This window comes from Bufo bufo, chromosome 1 (assembly GCF_905171765.1).
Source record: "Bufo bufo chromosome 1, aBufBuf1.1, whole genome shotgun sequence".
Taxonomy (NCBI): domain Eukaryota; kingdom Metazoa; phylum Chordata; class Amphibia; order Anura; family Bufonidae; genus Bufo; species Bufo bufo.
The window spans coordinates 3,993,627-4,011,814 of NC_053389.1; the positions used below are offsets into that span (position 1 = coordinate 3,993,627).

General features: G+C 49.2%; 1 protein-coding gene across 1 annotated transcript; it reads left to right on the forward strand.

Annotated features, from left to right (window-relative positions):
• The first annotated feature begins 10,945 nt into the window (after positions 1–10,945).
• Positions 10,946–17,713, forward strand: LOC120986777 (cornifelin homolog). Its single transcript, XM_040415483.1, has 3 exons — positions 10,946–11,060; positions 16,626–16,762; positions 17,624–17,713. The coding sequence occupies exons 1-3, from the start codon at positions 10,946–10,948 to the stop codon at positions 17,711–17,713; spliced, it is 342 nt and encodes a 113-aa protein (XP_040271417.1).
• Positions 17,714–18,188: the final 475 nt, after the last annotated feature.

Sequence of the window (18,188 nt, forward strand, 5' to 3'; positions counted from 1 at the left end):
AGGCCCACACAGACTGTACTGTGCCCACTGCCCACCACTTATATAGGGTGGCAAAGTACCTTGCACGCATAGTACCACTTATCTAAAAAAAAAATGACAGGCAGAGGCAGGCCACCCCACAGGGGCCGTCGTGGTGCTGTGATTTCCACTGGCCCTGGAATAATGCCCAGTGTTCAGAGGCCACGTACCCTGAACCCCACAAATTCGGAGAAAATAGTTGACTGGCTTACACAGGACACCTAATCTTCAACAGCTTCCGCTAAGAACCTTGACGCACCATCCTCCTCCAGCTCAGCTTTGGTCACCTGCTCTCAAGTTACCACTCTCCTGGCCACCGCCACCACTACCACCACAGCCACCACCACCACAGCCACCACAGCCGCTTCAATGGATCCCTCAGAGGAGTTATTTACACATCAGTTGGATGAAATTAGTGATGCGCAACCATTATTGCTAGAGGATGGAGATAACAGGGATATGTCTCAGTCAGGCAGCATTACACACATGGACGTACAGTGTGATGATGATGATGATGTTGTACCCGCTGCTGCTTCCTTTGCTGAGGTGTCAGATACAAGTGAAGTGGTTGATGATGACGATGTGTCCGTGGATGCCACGTGGGTGCCTGCTCGAAGAGAAGAAGAAGAGGGGGAAAGTTCAGAAGGGGAGACAGAGAGGAGGAGGAGACGAGTTGGAAGCAGGGGGAGGTCATCGCAAGGAGCTAGTGGCACAGTCAGACAGCATGTATCGGCAGCCGGGGTCAGCCAGACAGCACGCCAATAAACGCATGCTGTTGCCACCACCAGAATGACGTCATTGCAAAGCTCAGCAGTGTGGCATTTTTTTTGTGTGTCTGCCTCTGATAACAGCGATGCCATTTGCAACCTGTGCCAAAAGAAACTGAGTCGTGGGAAGTCCAACACCCACATCGGTACAACTGCTTTGCGAAGGCACATGATCGCACATCACAAACGCCTATGGGATCAACACACAAACTCAGCACACAAGCAGCACACAAACTCAAATCCACCATCCTCCTCCTGGTCCAGCATCTTCAGCCACGTCAACCACTGCTGTCCTCCTTGCCCCCTCTCAACCACCCGCCACTCCGCCTCTTACCGTCAGCAGTTCCTGCTCATCTGTCCACAGTCAGGTGTCTGTCAAGGAAATGTTTGAGCGTAAGAAGCCAATGTCACAGAGTCACCCCCTTGCCCGGCGTCTGACAGCTGGCTTGACAGAACTCTTAGCCCGCCAGCTTTTACCATACCAGCTGGTGGAGTCTGAAGCCTTCAAAAAATTTGTCGCTATTGGGACACCACAGTGGAAGGAACCCGAACAAATTTTTTTTTTTAAAAAGGCAATCCCAAACCTCTACTCAGTGATTGAAAAGGAAGTCATGGCATCTCTGGCATACAGTGTTGGGGCAAGGGTCCATCTGACCACTGATACCTGGTCTGCAAAGCACGGTCAGGGCAGGTATATCACGTACACTGCGCATTGGGTCAACCTGCTGACGGCTGCCAAGCATGGAATGCGTGGCTCTGCAGAGGAGTTGGTGACACCGCCACGACTTGCAGGCAGGCCTACTGCCATCTCCTCTACTCCTCCTACTCCATCCTCTTCCATAGCCTCCTCGGCTGAGTCCTCTTCTGCTGCGGCGTCTGGCTGCACATCAACTGAATCCCCCCAGCTCCCCAGGGGCTATTCCACATCCCGGATACGACAGTGTCACGCCGTCTTGGGGTTGACTTGCCTGAAAGCAGAGAGTCACACCGGACCAGCACTCCTGTCCGCCCTGAACGCACAGGTGGATAAGTGGCTGACCCCGCACCAACTGGAGATCGGCAAAGTGGTGTGTGACAATGGAAGCAATTTGTTGGCGCATTGAATTTGGGCAAGTTGTCACATGTGCCGTGCATGGCACATGTGTTGAATCTCATCGTACAACGCTTTGTGCATAAGTACCCAGGCTTACAGGACGTCCTCAAGCAGGCCAGGAAGGTGTGTGGCCATTTCAGGCGTTCCTACACGGCCATGGCGCACTTTTCAGACATTCAGCGCCGAAACAACATGCCAGTAAGGCGCTTGATTTGCGACAGCCCGACACGTTGGAATTCAACACTCCTAATGTTCGACCGCCTTCTCCAACAAGAAAAAGCCGTCAACGAGTATTTGTATGACCGGGGTGCTAAGACAGCCTCTGCGGAGCTGGGAATTTTTTTGCCACGTTACTGGACGCTCATGCGCAATGCCTGAAGGCTCATGCGTCCTTTTGAGGAGGTGACAAACCTAGTCAGTCGCACCGAAGGCACCATCAGCGACCTCATCCCATTTATTTTCTTCCTGGAGCGTGCCCTGCGAAGAGTGCTGGATCAGGCTGTAGATGAGCGTGAAGAGGAAGAGGAAGAGTTGTGGTCACCATCACCACCAGAAACAGCCTTGTCATCATCGCTTGCCGGACCTGCGGCAACGCTGCAAGAGGAGTGTGAGGAAGAGGAGTCAGAGGAGGAATGTGGCTTTGAGGAGGAGGAAGACCAACCACAGCAGGCATCCCAGGGTGCTCGTTGTTGTCACCTATCTGGGACCCGTGGTGTTGTACGTAGCTGGGGGGAAGAACAGACCGCCAATGACATCAGTGAGTACGAGGAACGGGAAATGAGTAGCTCGGCATCCAACCTTGTGCAAATGGGGTCTTTCATGCTGTCATGTCTGTTGAGGACCCTCGTATAAAAAGGATGAAGAAGAACGACCTGTACTGGGTGGCCACGCTACTAGACCCCCGGTATAAGCAGAAAGTGGCGAAAATGTTACCAAATTACCGAAAGTCAGAAAGGATGCAGCAGTTCAAAACCAAACAAAAAAATATGCTTTACACAGCTTATAAGGGGGATGTCACAGCACAACCGGAATCTAACAGGGGAAGAGGTGAAAGTAATCCTCCTCCTACCACGACCACGGCGGCAAGGACAGGACGCTTTACAGATGTGTTGTTGATGGAGGACATGCAGAGCTTTTTCAGTCCTACACATCGCCACAGCCCTTCGGGATCCAGCCTTAGAGAACGACTCGACCGACAGGTAGCAGACTACCTCGCCTTAACTGCAGATATCGACACTCTGAGGAGCGATGAACCCCTTGACTACTGGGTGTGCAGGCTTGACCTGTGGCCTGAGCTATCCCAGTTTGCGATAGAACTTCTGGCCTGCTCCGCTTCAAGTGTCCTGTCAGAAAGGACCTTCAGTGCAGCAGGAGGCATTGTCACTAAGAAGAGAAGTCGCCTCGGTCAAAAAAGTGTTGATTACCTCACCTTTATTAAGATGAATGAGGCATGGATCCCGAAGGGAATGACAGTGGGGGATACGTTTGACTAACAAAAGGCCTGATGACATGCCTTGGCCTCAAAATGGTCCCCACGCTGCTGTATTTAATGTCTGCATACCGGATGACTTTCGTGAATTCTCCGCCACCAACTAGGGTTCAAGCCACAATGTTTTAGTAACCTTTCTGACTTGAAAACATCAATTTTTCCGGCTGCTGCTACAACAGCGGCTGCAACAATACCATTATTTTTCAGGCATGTGTACATGCCTAATTTTTCTGGCCTCTGGTGTTGCACTGTGGCTGCAAAAAAAAAAAAAAAAAAAAAAGGCACATACAAGTGTCAATTCCCCTTCGTGATCGTTACCTTGTTGTGGTGAAGGGGCTTGCGTATCACAATGAAGCGATTATCACCTCTATGAGTGTGTTGGCAATGTTGCCACACCCCAGATGATAAGGCCGTTGATTCATTATGATCAGACCAAAAGCGATCGGCTGGATAATTTTTCATAGAGAAAACATTAATGTTTTATTTTTTTTGTATGGGTTTTTAATAGATAAAATAAAAAAATCATAATAAAGTCTCTTAATAGTTTATTAGAAATAATGCAGACAATTTTAAAAATCCCCATAAATTCCAATACAAAGCAAGTACAAAGCTCAGAACTAAATTATTGCAGGATGTCGTAATGGTTCGTTAATTCGACAATGGTTAATCAATTCGACACACGTCCCCGGACAGGGATTAAACTGATAGGAATAGTACTAGTTAAGACACCACTCATATAGGGTGTCACAGCACATTGCTCCGTGCACGCGCAGTGCCCCAACTTGGGAGTAAGAGGACCGACCAAGCTGCTTTTTCCATCTCCCGGTTCCTAAAATCAATTCAGTTTGGTGTATCAGAGTTTGGTCTGTCACTGTGAAGGCAGTCGAAGGTACCCGGCCTAAATTTTTTTGCACAAAAGGCAATCCCTGATATGGGACCATACAGGGATTAAACTGATGAGAATAGTACTACAGAAAATACCACTCATATCGGGTGTGACAGTAAATTGCACGGCGCAGACGCAGTGACCGTGGCGTGGATTCAAACAAAAGGGAGGGAGCCAGCATTTTTTTAACCATCTTCCCATTCGAAAAATCTATTTAATAAATGGACCCCAGATTGGGGACGTAACAGGGATTAAACTGATGAGAAGAGAGAACTACAGAAAATACCACTCATATCGGGTGTGACAGTAAATTGCACGGCGCAGACGCAGTGACCGTGGATTCAAACAAAGGGGAGGGAGCCAGCGTTTTTTTAACCATCTCCCCGTTCGAAAAATCAATTCAATTCACCTTTCGGGGACCCTTGGTGTTGTATGTGGCTGGGTGGAGGAAGAAACCTTCAATGACATCAACGGGACATGGCTAGCTTGGTATCCAACCTTGTACAAATGGGGAGTTTACGGTTGGGCAAATGGACTGTTTGCGGTTGTTTGCGGTGCATTAAAAGGGGAGTTTGGTCTGTCAATGTCTGTGAAGCGGGCGTAACCCTTACACCACCTGATCGATACAACATCATACCTGATCGTATACACACACTGGATGTTTTAAACCACGTTGTTCAAAAAAATTTAGGATTGTTAGGTGATTTATGCCCTTTATGGATTAAAACCCAACTCTGCGTCAACTATGTAATTTTCCATGGGAGTTTTGCCATGGATCCCCCTCCGGCATGCCACAGTCCAGGTGTTAGTCCCCTTGAAACAACTTTTCCATCACTACTGTGGCTAGAAAGAGTCCCTGTGGGTTTTAAAATTCGCCTGCCTATTGGAGTCTATGGCAGTTCCCCAGTTCGCCCGTTCGCGAACATTTACAGAAATTCGCGTTCGTCGTTCGAAAAATTTTATGTTCGCGACATCTCTACTCCCTATTCCCCTGTAGACTCATCTGTCCACCTCTAGATGTCCGTGTTCCCCTCTATGCACCTCTCTCCTCTCCAGACCCTTCCACGCTGCTCTGTCCCCTCCAGACTCCTCTGTCCCCTGGAGTTGGCTCCAGTGAAGCATTTTGTTCCAGTAGGATGGACAGTTCACACATATTAGATATAGAGTAGCATGTTGTAAGATCCCATGATGTCTAAGCACGGGCCCTTCTTCCTCGCAATGCTAAAGACATAACAAGTTCCAGTACTGCAGGCAAATCCAATAGGGAGAGCGCCTCAGCTTGCCGCAAAAACCCCCAACAACAGCTAAGTGTCCCCCGGTCACAGGAATATACACATCCCCCCGATCCCGGTCTGTGATATCAGCTAGCGGGGGGCGGTGGGTTTTACTACTCAGGTAGAGAATGCTCGTTCCCAACAATCTGCCCTCGTAAAGGTGCCACTGATCACCTGATGAACCAGTGAAACGCTCATCATCCGGTGATCCTATTGTTCGTGTAGGCACATAACAGCGATTTGCTGACCAGAAGAAATGCAGCTGTATGAGGACCAGTGACTGCATTAGCGACCTCTCGTCCTCATACTGTGGAGGAGATCACTGCATGTAAATCCAGAGCTTCGCCTCCACTGAGCGAGCAGCCAACTGTCGGGAAGGAACGCATCCTTCCCAATTAACAGCTTCACCTTGGCTTAACCTAGCAAAAGGAGCAGATTAATCAGCCAGGGACAGGACACACTCCACTGAGACAACATATTGTGTAACCTCCGCCATGAGGCTCCTGGGTGCAGTGGCCCCTGCACTGCTTCTGTGTGACCCTGGCCTCACTCCACTTTTTGAGTCAATGACTTCTATATATGATCTCGGCAGTGAGTGGTGCTCCCTGCGCAGTGTGGTTAGGGTTTTTCTCTTCTCAGGTCAGTTTCATGTTTGGGAGGTCTGGAAGGCTTTTGTGCTGCACTCGGCTCTTCCTTTGTGATTTTTGTGGGAAGCGTCTCCTTCTCTGCTCCACATGAAAGACATGAAAGGAATTCAGGCTCGAAAAAGGTTTCAGCACTTCTCGAGCTCCACTGCTGACAGAGTAGAAGACCATCCTGGAACGTCCATGGAGCAGGAAGGGGATGAGGAGCTTTGTGTGGTGACATAACATACATAGTAGATAAGACCTGAGATCAGAAGTCATGTTGATAATTCAGAGGTGACACCAAATATGGCCGCACCTTCCCCTCACAACACTTGTGCAAAAATGGCTGCCACCACAATAAAACCTACATTTGCCAAAAGTGAAAAGACATATGCGGATGTTATCGACTGCGCCATTTAATAATTCCCAATGTCTGGCTCTCTCTGACCCCAACCTATGATCTACCAGCTTCTTCTTAATCCGTTGCACTATACCTAGTGCAGGGCCTGAGGTGGTAGAACCTGACACAGGACATCCTCCACCTCGGGCCCTGCACCAGACATAACACAGTAGATTAGCTTTCTTGGGGGCACCATTGGGGCTCTCTTGAGTTATAGCATATCCTCTACCCATTCATGTTCCGGGGTTGCAGAGCTCCATTTCCAGGAATCTCTGCTAAATCCTACACTGAAGAGGCCAGGAAGCCTTGTAAAGCATCACAGCCTGCACAGTATTAGATCCCTGACCACTCCTTCACTAAAGCGCCATCCAAAGTAATCAGAGCGGTTCTCCACGAGGACCTTCGTGGTGTCGGTCACCAGCGTTTATCCTCATGGACTTCCACCAATGTCCTCTCCTGCCGACACCTCCACTGGAGACGAGGCCACATTGTCAGCTGAAAACATCCATGGTATTAATAGACCGGATCTGGAGGTGCATTTACTAGTGTGGGTCTTCAAGGACCTCAGAAAAGGATACTGCCATCCTGCTGAGAGTTGTAGTCATTGTAAGCAGGTTGTAGTTTTGGGAGCAGGTCATGTTTATTGTAAATTCTTTCATTAGACGTTACCTGTACCTCAGAAATCTGTGGGTCCTTTATACTCCATGACCTGTGGAGAGGACCCTCAGGTGACACTAGGATTATTGTAACACTAGGACCAGGGCCGGCTCCAGGTTCATGTGGGCCCTTGGGCGATAAATCTCAGTGGGCCCCCTTGTGACATTTTTCAAATGTCACCACGGCATCTGAGAGTGTTAAAAAACGGAAGCTCAGACGCTCCTTCTCCCAGCAGGGATCAGGGAAAGCACCCTGTTCTAAAATGAGCCGCAGCCTGTACTAGGCTTCAGGGTCATTATTAGTATATCCAACTTTAGGCCACTAGGTGGCAGCACTAGTATTATGTATTCATATATATCAGAAGTATTTATTTATATACAGTACATATATATATTACACATTTATTTTGTGCCATACATTTTTTACAATTACTGAAAAGAAAATAATATAAAATTATAGTACTATGAGATTTTTCTAGCACAGTTGAGCACTGAGCTCTATAGCTCAGTGGTTAAGGTTCTTGCCTCTAATGTAGAAGTTTCTGAGTTCAAATCCCAGCAGAAACATTTCAAAAATAGAGGCTAAATTAGACTTAAATACACTGGTGTCCCCAAGAATACTGACAATGCTTGGAGATACCCCATGTATGTTCATATCACTGATTCCATATATGGAGCCATATATGGAGTCAGAGCAGGGACTCCGAAGCCGGGAACTAGAGTCCTGACTGGGCCTGTGTTTGCTTTGACTAGCACTATAGTAACCAGTGCCGTTGCTAGGGTCTGAAAAGATCAGGGGCCCAATCCCCAATGAATATGGCACAGTTTCTCTAAGTCGTTGTGCTCCCCAATACCCCCAAATACTATCCTGCAGAAATAATACTGCTCCTCATAGTCCCACCAGTAGTAATTCCCTTCTAGAATGCCCTCATTAGTAATAGTGCTCCCCAAGAGTGCCCCCATTAGGCTACTTTCACACCTGCGTTAGGTGCGGATCCGTCTTGTATAGTCAGGACGGATCCGTTCTGAACAGATACGAGCGTTTGCATTATCGGATCCGTCTGTGCAGATACAAGATGGATCCGCACCTAACGCAGGTGTGAAAGTAGCCTAATGGGGGCACTCTTGGGGAGCACTATTACTAATGGGGGCACTCTTGGAGGGAATTACTACTGGTGGGACTATGAGGAGCAGTATTATTTCTGCAGGATAGTATTTGGGGGTATTGGGGAGCACAACGACTTAGAGAAACTGTGCCATATTCATTGGGGATTGGGCCCCTGATCTTTTCAGACCCTAGCAACGCCACTGGTTACTATAGTCCTAGTCAAGGCAAACACAGGCCCAGTCAGGACTCTAGTTCCCGGCTTAGGAGTCCCTGCTCTGACTCCATATATGGCTATGTCCATATACTGACACTGAAAGTCCATGGGGGACGGATCCGTTTTCAATTGCACCATATTGTGTCAGTGAAGACGGATCCGTCCCCATTGACTTACATTGTAAGTCGGGACAGATCCGTTTGGCTCCGCATCGTCAGGCGGACACCAAAACGCTGCAAGCAGCCTCCAGAGCGGAATGGAGGCTGAACGGAGGCAAACTGATGCATCCTGAACGGATCCTTATCCATTCAGAATGCATTGGGGCTGAACTGATCCGTTTTGGGCCACTTGTGAGAGCCTTGAAACTGAACTCACAAGCGGACCTAGAAACGCCAGTGTGAAAGTAGCCTTAGTAGAAGAGCCCTCCAGTATTAATACTGCCCCCTACAGAGCCCCCAGTAGTAATAAGGCCCCCCTATTGTTCCCCCAGTGGTAATAATGCTCTCTACAGACCCATCAGTAGTAATAAGACCCCCCTAGTGCTCCTAGTAGAAATAATGCGGAACTATAAGTCCCTCCTATAGAGCCCCCAGTAATAATAAGAACGCCTATAATGTCCCCTGGATTTATACTGCCCCCAGTATTTATACTGCCCCCTACTGATATATTCCTCCCTCCCCCATACAGTCCCATGTAAATAACATCACATCATCTCTCCTTCCCACTCCAATATATAGTCCCATGTAAATAACATCCCGCTCTATCTACTGCGCACTCTAAAATGCAGTCCCATGTAAATAACATCACTCCCTCCCCCAGCCGCATTTAACATGGAGTCCCATGTAAATAACTTTGCCCCTTAACATTCAGCCCATGTAAATAACATCACCCCCTCCCCAGCCACCTCCAACATTCAGTCCCATGTAAATAACATCACTCCCTTCCACAGCCACCATCAACATACAGTCCCATGTAAATAACATCACTCCCTCCCACAGTCACCATCAACATACAGTCCCATGTAAACAACATCACTCCCATCCACAGCCACCATCAACATACAGTCCCATGTAAATAACATCACTCCCTCTCACAGCCACAATCAACATACAGTCCCATGTAAATAACATCACTCCCTCCCACAGCCGCCTTCAACATACAGTCCCATGTAAATAACATCACTCCCTCCCACAGCCGCCTTCAACATACAGTCCCATGTAAATAACATCCCTCCCTTCAGCCCTAACATACAGTCCCATGTAAATAACATCACTCCCTCTCACAGCCACCATCAACATACAGTCCATTGTAAATAACATCACTCCCTCCCACAGCCGCCTTCAACATACAGTCCCATGTAAATATCATCCCTCTCTTCAGCCCTAACATACAGTCCCAGTTAAATAACCACAACTCCCAGCATTGCTCTGTCACTCCCTTCACTTGCCTCTCCTCATGTACAGACCTCACCACAGCTTCTTCCCCCAGGACTTGTCCTCTTCACTGCCCTCCTCTCCTGCACTGGTCACATGATGGTGACATCATCGCAGGTCCTTCTCAACCACTGTCTGTTTTACTGGTCACATGACCTGTGATGTCACCACAGGTCCTTCAGATCTTCCACTGCATTAGATTGAATTGTATTGCCTTCCTGAGGACAGCATTACAGTTGTATCTAGCTGGCAGGCAGGACATTCGGGGCCTGGGACAAAACATCAGGGGCCCAGCCCCAAATGTTTTAACCTAGCAACGCCCCTAATAGTAACACTGGGACTATAGTAACACTGGGACTATAGTAACACTGTAACTATAATACCACATTTATCAGCCTAGCGCTACTGGTGCCGTTCTCTGACCATCATGGATGTCTGCAGTTCAGCACAACCCAAGTACGGCCAAGAATCAGCGCTCTGACTTAGGGTGCAGAAATAAAGTCCCCAGCACCCGTGGTACCTGTTATAGGGAGTCTGCCAGCAGTTTCGACCACGCTAAACTGCTGGCAGCACAAGGTAGCTGTACTGGTCTCCTGGTTGGATGCTGTAGCTGTCACTCAGAGGGGAGGGGCCATGCAGAGTGCACTCCACAGGGAAGCTCCGCCTCCTGGGCACTTGCAGGAGCTGAGTCTGGCAGATTAAAACTTCATATTCTCACTACTCCTGGTGAAAAAAGTAAAAGGTAAGTTTGTCCTGCTCCCCCCATCCTGTCCTGCAGTTCAGCATGGTCAGGGCTGCTGACAGGCTCCGCTCTTCCTGCTGGTGTCTCTCTGAGAAGGTCTGGTTTTCCTTGTGGAGATCTCTGAGGTGTCTGGAGTCTTACAGGCAATGCTCCACGGGAAAAATAAGCAAATGAGCTCTCCTCCAGAAGGAAGAAAACTGTCTGACCAATGTGTCTCCTCCATCTTTCTGCAGATCCCGATGACTTACCCGGTGATGGCGCAGCCGCAGGTGGTGCAGGTATTCACCAACTCCAGCCCCATCGCCAGTCAGTGGAGCTCTGACGTCATGGACTGTTGTAAGGACATGGGAGTGTGTAAGTATGACCAGCACCGCATCTACCTACACAGGGTCTACAATACCGGCGCCTACACGGGCAGCGCAGGGAAGGAGGGGAATATGAAGGGACTATTCACACCCTGCAGTTATGCAGAATTCGCCCCAGAAATGGTGACATGGCGGCACGGTGTAAATATACCCGAAAAGTCCATCTGAAGCCGTTTATCTGGTCACACGTCCAGGTACATATGTACATACATGTCCGCAGTTCTTTACTCCCTTCACTCCGCATCGGTCATACGCGACCAGCATTGTCTTCTGAAGTCCATGGGGACGTTTATTACAGCTTTCCCCAGAGAATCATTTTATGGGAAAATGTTGCCCATTTTTGCCTCAGTGGTTGGAGTCTAACAGGAGGGGACGTGGCCTTTCACAACGGGAAAGATTTAGTATCATTTACAGCAGTAAAGGACATAAATTATAGCGCCAATCTGCGCCGGCTCATCGCTAGAGAAGAGCGAAGCGATTCTAATGGATCAAATGTGTTCATAAATCAGCCTTCTTGAGCAGAGAGGGGCTGCCCGAGCTCCGGAGACTCCCCCTCCCTCTTGATTGACAGGGCTGGGAGAGATGTCAGTCTTGTGCCTGTGCACAGAGGATGCGCTGCTGCCACCTGAGCTGCGCAGATGCTGATGTGTATGCGCCACTCTACTTCCGGGTGTACCCACACATGAGCGGCACATGCGCCATCTCTGTGCTTGCGCTACTACTGGTGCGTGCGCCAATCAAGAGGGAGGGGGAGTCTCTGGAGCACGGGCAGCCCCTCTCCGCTCACGAAGGCTGACTCATGAATTCATTTGTTCGCTCGCCTTTACTCACAGTTGCTGTAGATTTGATTTTATGGCGCACGGACATGATGCGGCGTTGTGTGGCACGCGATATAATTGCAGCGTACTCAAGTTAGGTTTAGAAATGTTCCTGGGTGTTGTAGTGCAATAGACACTAACCTGAGACGGCTGACTCTCTGCAAGGGCAGGTGATGATGAGAAATGTTCGTGACGCCAGTGCCAATTAAACGGTGGCATGCCGTTTGCTGATAGCAGGAATAACTGAGGAACCACGTGATGTTAAAACAGAACTCAAACTTTAGTAGTCATCATTTAGGGACATTGAAGGAAGCGCAGTTCCTTTGAAGACAGTTGATTTTCAATACAGTTGATGCAGGCAATATATATATCTATAGCAAGGTGACTTTAGAGTGTTAAACACAGGATTTGCAGTACAGGCGGCTTGCACTCTATTCCTGACTGATCCTGGAACATAGAAACTCTTCTCCAAGGTCCAATGCCCTAGATCTGGCGTATATCCTTGGTTTTATCTCTATCAAGTACCTCCTCTGTTGTCTTGAGTACCTCTTGCTTTTCTTGACTTGCCTCGGTCTCCCTCTCAGTTTCCTCAGGCTCTAGAAACTTCAGCACTCCTGCTTCTGCGTATATGAATTCAGGAGGGGAACCTTCTCCTTGGATCTGGAACCCGGTTACAGGGACTGCATTACCCTCTCCTAGTCTGCAGGCTTCAGGCCTGGACTGGACTCTGACATTGTCTAATCTCTGGTTAGACTAGACTATCAACCTTAGACTGACTTTCCCTTCCCTGACTGGGCCTTATATAGACTAGGGCTCCCTAGCTCCCTCTAGTGACTAAGAGCTGGAATGACACCCCTAGCAGGCCTGTACATGCAAGTGTCATAGTAACAGGGAAATACATAGCATTACATTACATTTTATAAAGATGACATATACCAACTTCCCCATAAATAAGGGGGATGACAGCACACAAGTGACCCTTCTGTAGTGACGGGCATTACAGTCCCCGTACACTACATACCCCACTGCTTTAAGCTGAGTACGACCTCGTACTCCATCAGGGCCTGCCCAACTGGAATTTCTACCTGAAACAGAAAAAGACACATGCAGGCATACATATATGTAATTCATCTGCATTTACATTCATATCAGGTCCAATTGGCAAAGGTGAAGGGTGGTGACAAGGGGCGTCGTTCTCTTCTCTCAGGATAGTGAATGGAACTGGGGCGCTGACCTGGCACAGCGTGACATTAATACCAGGATAGTCCATATGTGCAAATTGTCCTTAATAGAACAGCAAGAAATGGTAAAACAGTATAAAAGTTCTTGGAGGCTCAAAGAACAAATATGAGTCCGTACCCAGGTTACTTTCCTATAAATCACAGAGGCTCTCATGCGGTGGAGTCCATCTCTGGGCACATTTCCTTTAAAAAAGAGTAAGAATCTCAGAGGCTCAGGTTCTTTTGAGTCTATCTCCGGGCACAGTTCCTTAGTATCAAGTTGCACAATATAAAACAGGTGCTGTAATACCTCTGATCAACCTGAAAAGGGGGTTAAGGGTAAAAGGTGCAACAAAGGAACAGGCACAACTTGGCGGGGGATAGCAAAAGCAGGCAGGAGGTCCTGGAAACAAACTTGGCTTCGTTGACTTTGATATTTCAGTGGTTAACACCTACCACTGAGCCGTGGATAAACTGGCAGCAGCAACAAACGACCAGGAAACATAGGACTCCTGTCCTGGAAGGATTAAGCTTTCAACATCATTCTTTAGCAAAATACATCAAAGGCCTAGCAGGCTGATTCACAGTGGCATGTCATAATCACCTGGCTCTGCTGGCAAATATGGCCTGTAGTAGTCCTCTACAGGAGGATGTGCCCACATCACGGTGTCAGGGGGCAGCTGCAAAGTGAAGGGACCCCTGATAGGTATTGGCCCCATAGGCCTAGGGGTAAACACTCTTGTGGACCGTACCGGTCCCGGCATAATGATTGTGGGTTGTGCTGCATTGGGTACCGCCGCCGCAAGCGGTCCGGTGGGCTCTGTGCAGCAATTCCCAGGAATAGTGGGTCTTCTTTGGGGCCTGGACGGAGCAGTGTTAGCAGACGGTGGTTTACGGGTGGTGACAGGCACCCTTACCTCGTCTCCTTTAGGCGGCGTCTGGATCCTGGCGGTGGCAATCTTGCGCAGCTCCCGCAGCTTTTCCTCCAGCCGGACAATCTGGTCACCGATGCTTTCCGTGTCGGAATCGCTGTCCTCTGCTGGCGCCACCGGCGCAGGTACAGTACACGATGCGTCGGACGCGGCCGCTGCAGGCTCCGGTGGCGCATCTGGTCTCCGACCTTTACGGATATTTTCCAGGGTAACGCTGAGTCCTTTTAAATTTTCTAAGTCCTGGATTGTCTTCTCCCGTCGAGGCAGCTCGGGGGAAGGATAGGGGCTCACCCATTTTTCCAACACGGTTGGCTGCCAGAAGACATTAGGCCCAATGAAGGAGCCCCGCTCCTGGAAGGCGTGGTGGGCCTGTTCTGGAGAGCGTTCAGGTTCCCGCTCGCAGCCAGAGTAGTCTTCTTCTGCCTCCCAGTCCTCAGGTTCTCGCTTGGGACGGGTCACAGCAGTCGCATATGGGCCTCTCAGGCTCTCGGCAGGGGTGAACTCCACCTCCTCTCCCTCGCGGAGGCTATGCTGATACGAAGGGAGGTAGTCTCTCTTAACAGATCTCCTGTTGACGTATAAGTCTCTGCCAGTTAGGTAGTCTTGTATGAACCCGTAGCCACGGGTTTTGTCAAAGGACACCACCAACCCCTTTCTCCTTTCCAGGCGGGGTTGGGTGTTGGTGTGTCGTTCATGGATAGTCTTGGTCAGTTCCTCATAATATATTTTAGTCTTTGTATTCCGCTTTATAGCTGCCTCCCGGATCTCTGCCATTAATGAGGACCACCTGAAAGAGGGCTGAAAGAAGTCTCTCCAAGAGCCATAGCAGGGCTCTGGTTCTTTCTCCCGTGGCGGGCAGGCGGGTTTCTCCGGTCCTGGAGAGTAGGCCGGTGGAGCGTCCTCAGGCTCTACACCAACATTATTCATTTTCGGGATTTCAGGCGCGGACGTGGCAGCAAAGCAGTGCTCACTCTCCAACATGCTCGATCCTTCTCTGGAGAGCGACAGGGTGGCGCCAATAAGATCAGCCAGATCCTCCCATTGCACTGGGAGGCCGCCCCCCAGGTATTCCAGTATTGGGAAGGCGGAGTCCATGCTGGCAGACATGCAAATGTCCAGATAAGCAGTGGCGCCTGACCTTGAACCTTTTCCCGCTTTTTCATCAAAAAGGCCCCAACTTTTCCCGCATTTTCGGGATGAAGATGACGCAGCAGCAAATTCGGCAAGGTCAGCGGCCATCTTTAGTAGAAACGCTGTCTATTCACTGACAGCAAGCAGGATGATGAAAAGTCCATAAAACCACACTCCGGCGTGGCGATTTCTTTCCTCTTGATACCGCAACACTGCACAGCGCTTTTTGGAGGTTTTAGGCACACTTTGGGTATGTTTTTCAGTCCACAAAGTCCACTTTAATAAAACAGGCAATTTGTCACTTTGGTCACAGGGCAAACTGTATAAGGCACAAAGTTCACGCTCCTTGCACTAGAAAGCGTGCGTATCCTGTTCGTGACGCCAAAAGAGAGGTGCAGCGTACTCAAGTTAGGTTTAGAAATGTTCCTGGGTGTTGTAGTGCAATAGACACTAACCTGAGACGGCTGACTCTCTGCAAGGGCAGGTGATGATGAGAAATGTTCGTGACGCCAGTGCCAATTAAACGGTGGCACGCCGTTTGCTGATAGCAGGAATAACTGAGGAACCACGTGATGTTAAAACAGTATTCAAACTTTAGTAGTCATCATTTAGGGACATTGAAGGAAGCGCAGTTCCTTTGAAGACAGTTGATTTGCAATACAGTTGATGCAGGCAATATATATATATATATAGCAAGGTGACTTTAGAGTGTTAAACACAGGACTTGCAGTACAGGCAGCTTGCACTCTATTCCTGACTGATCCTGGAACATAGAAACTCTTCTCCAAGGTCCAATGCCCTAGCTCTGGCGTATATCCTTGGTTTTATCTCTATCAAGTACCTCCTCTGTTGTCTTGAGTACCTCTTGCTTTTCTTGACTTGCCTCTGTCTCTCTCTCAGTTTCCTCAGGCTCTAGAAACTTCAGCACTCCTGCTTCTGCGTATATGAATTCAGGAGGGGAACCTTTTCCTTGGATCTGGAACCCGGTTACAGGGACTGCATTACCCTCTCCTAGTCTGCAGGCTTCAGGCCTGGACTTGACTCTGACATTGTCTAATCTCTGGTTAGACTAGACTATCAACCTTAGACTCCCTTTCCCTTCCCTGACTGGGCCTTATATAGACTAGGGCTCCCTAGCTCCCTCTAGTGAATAAGAGCTGGAATGACACCCCTAGCAGGCCTGTACATGCACATTTTACAGCAACAGGGAAATACATAGCATTACATTACATTACATTTTATAAAGACGACTTATGCCAACTTCCCCATAAATAAGATGGACGACAGCACACAAGTGACCCTTCCGTAGTGACGGGCATTACAGCTCCCGTACACTACATAATTGCGCTGAAATTGGGTCAGAAAATGGCACAGATTGTAGAGAAGATCTAGATTTCACTCTCTGCCGCCCGGTCCGTCTGCATTCAGTCTGTGACTTTTCTGTCTCCTCCAGGTCTATGTGGAACATTCTGCCCCCTCATCTTGGCGTGCAGGGTGGCTTCGGAATTCGGCGAGTGCTTCTGTCTGCCGCTGCTAGGGGGCACTATGCTCGCCTTACGTACCGGCCTACGAGAGCGACATCACATCCCGGTGAGAATTCTGGGGTTTGCTTCTTCCCTCCTCTGTATCTTCTGACTTCCATTTACTGTTGGCTGAGATCGGTGGGGCCGGCGGTCATGTAATGCGGAGGGGGCGTCCTCCTCAATGGCGGATGTTGGAGGGGATAAAGACTGGGCAGTTGGAGTATGGCCTGGAGATGTAATATGGCAGTGTCCATGAGACGTAAGGCCGGCGGTCCATGCTGATTGCGGTAGATTGCCGGACGATATGGCAGTACTGCATGTGCGGCTGGACAGTGCTGAGGAACCATACGACATCACATAGTACTGTGCACAATACTCTCTGGGCTAATGCCTTCTGACAACATCTGACAACTGACATGGGGCAGCTGAATCTAAGGCCTTGTTCACATCTCGGTTTTCAGATCCGGCACAGAGCAGCCCGCCAGATCTCACGGATCCGCCATTGCTGGATGCTCTACCTTCACCGCCAAATCCCCATTGATGCAATGGTGTCTGGTGGTAAATGCCCGGTTTCGGCTGGAGAAAAACTGTTGCATGGAATGTTCTTTTTGTCTGGCAGACGGATCTCCAAACCGGAGATGTGAACGAGGCCTGACATGTCGTGAGTGGCAGCGTGCGCCATTCTGATCAAAGGCATGTAAAAAAAACCTGAATGCGTTTTTCTACAGATGGAAGTCTAAGACAATTATCCTAGAGCTGTTTGGTGGAGACATATTCACACGCCACGGTCTCACACCCTGAGGATTTATTCATCAGTTTGGCCACAGCTGCAGCAATAAACTGCGACATAATCCCAGTGTCTGAACACAGCCTTATAAATCTATGTACCCTGGGCAGCCGCTGATCTCCGTCTCTTCTTCCCTCACAGGGCACCATCTGCGATGACTGCGTGTGTCTCACATTCTGTGGCCCCTGCACTGTATGTCAGATGGCTCGTGAGATGAAGGCAAGAAAATGAAGCGATGGCGGCCTGGACTAGATGTACAGTGTAGATATAATCACGTACATAAGCGGCTAACAGATATAACAGATGACGCTTCTCCTTTAACCACCCCAGGCGACCCCAATACCATGAGACTGTCCGCCAACCCTCTGCCAGGCCTTATACGCGGGGCAGATTCACTGTTCTGGCGCTCTGCTGCCCACCGCATTTATTAGCCATGCCCTAAAAGGGGCGTGACAGGAAAGTGACCGCCGTTTGACTGCGCAAAACTGTGTCCAAAGGTGCGCCAGCGTCCATCAGCTTGGAACGGATTCGTAGATGGTCACACTGAGCCTCACCCCAGACCTCACAGTACACAACATGGCCGCAGCAATAGCTTAGGTCACATCAAACCTTCCAACGTGTAGCCTTCATGTATATATCCTGTCATAGGCCTTGTTACCCATAGCAACCAACCAGAGTTAAGCTTTCATTTTGTAAACTGCACTGG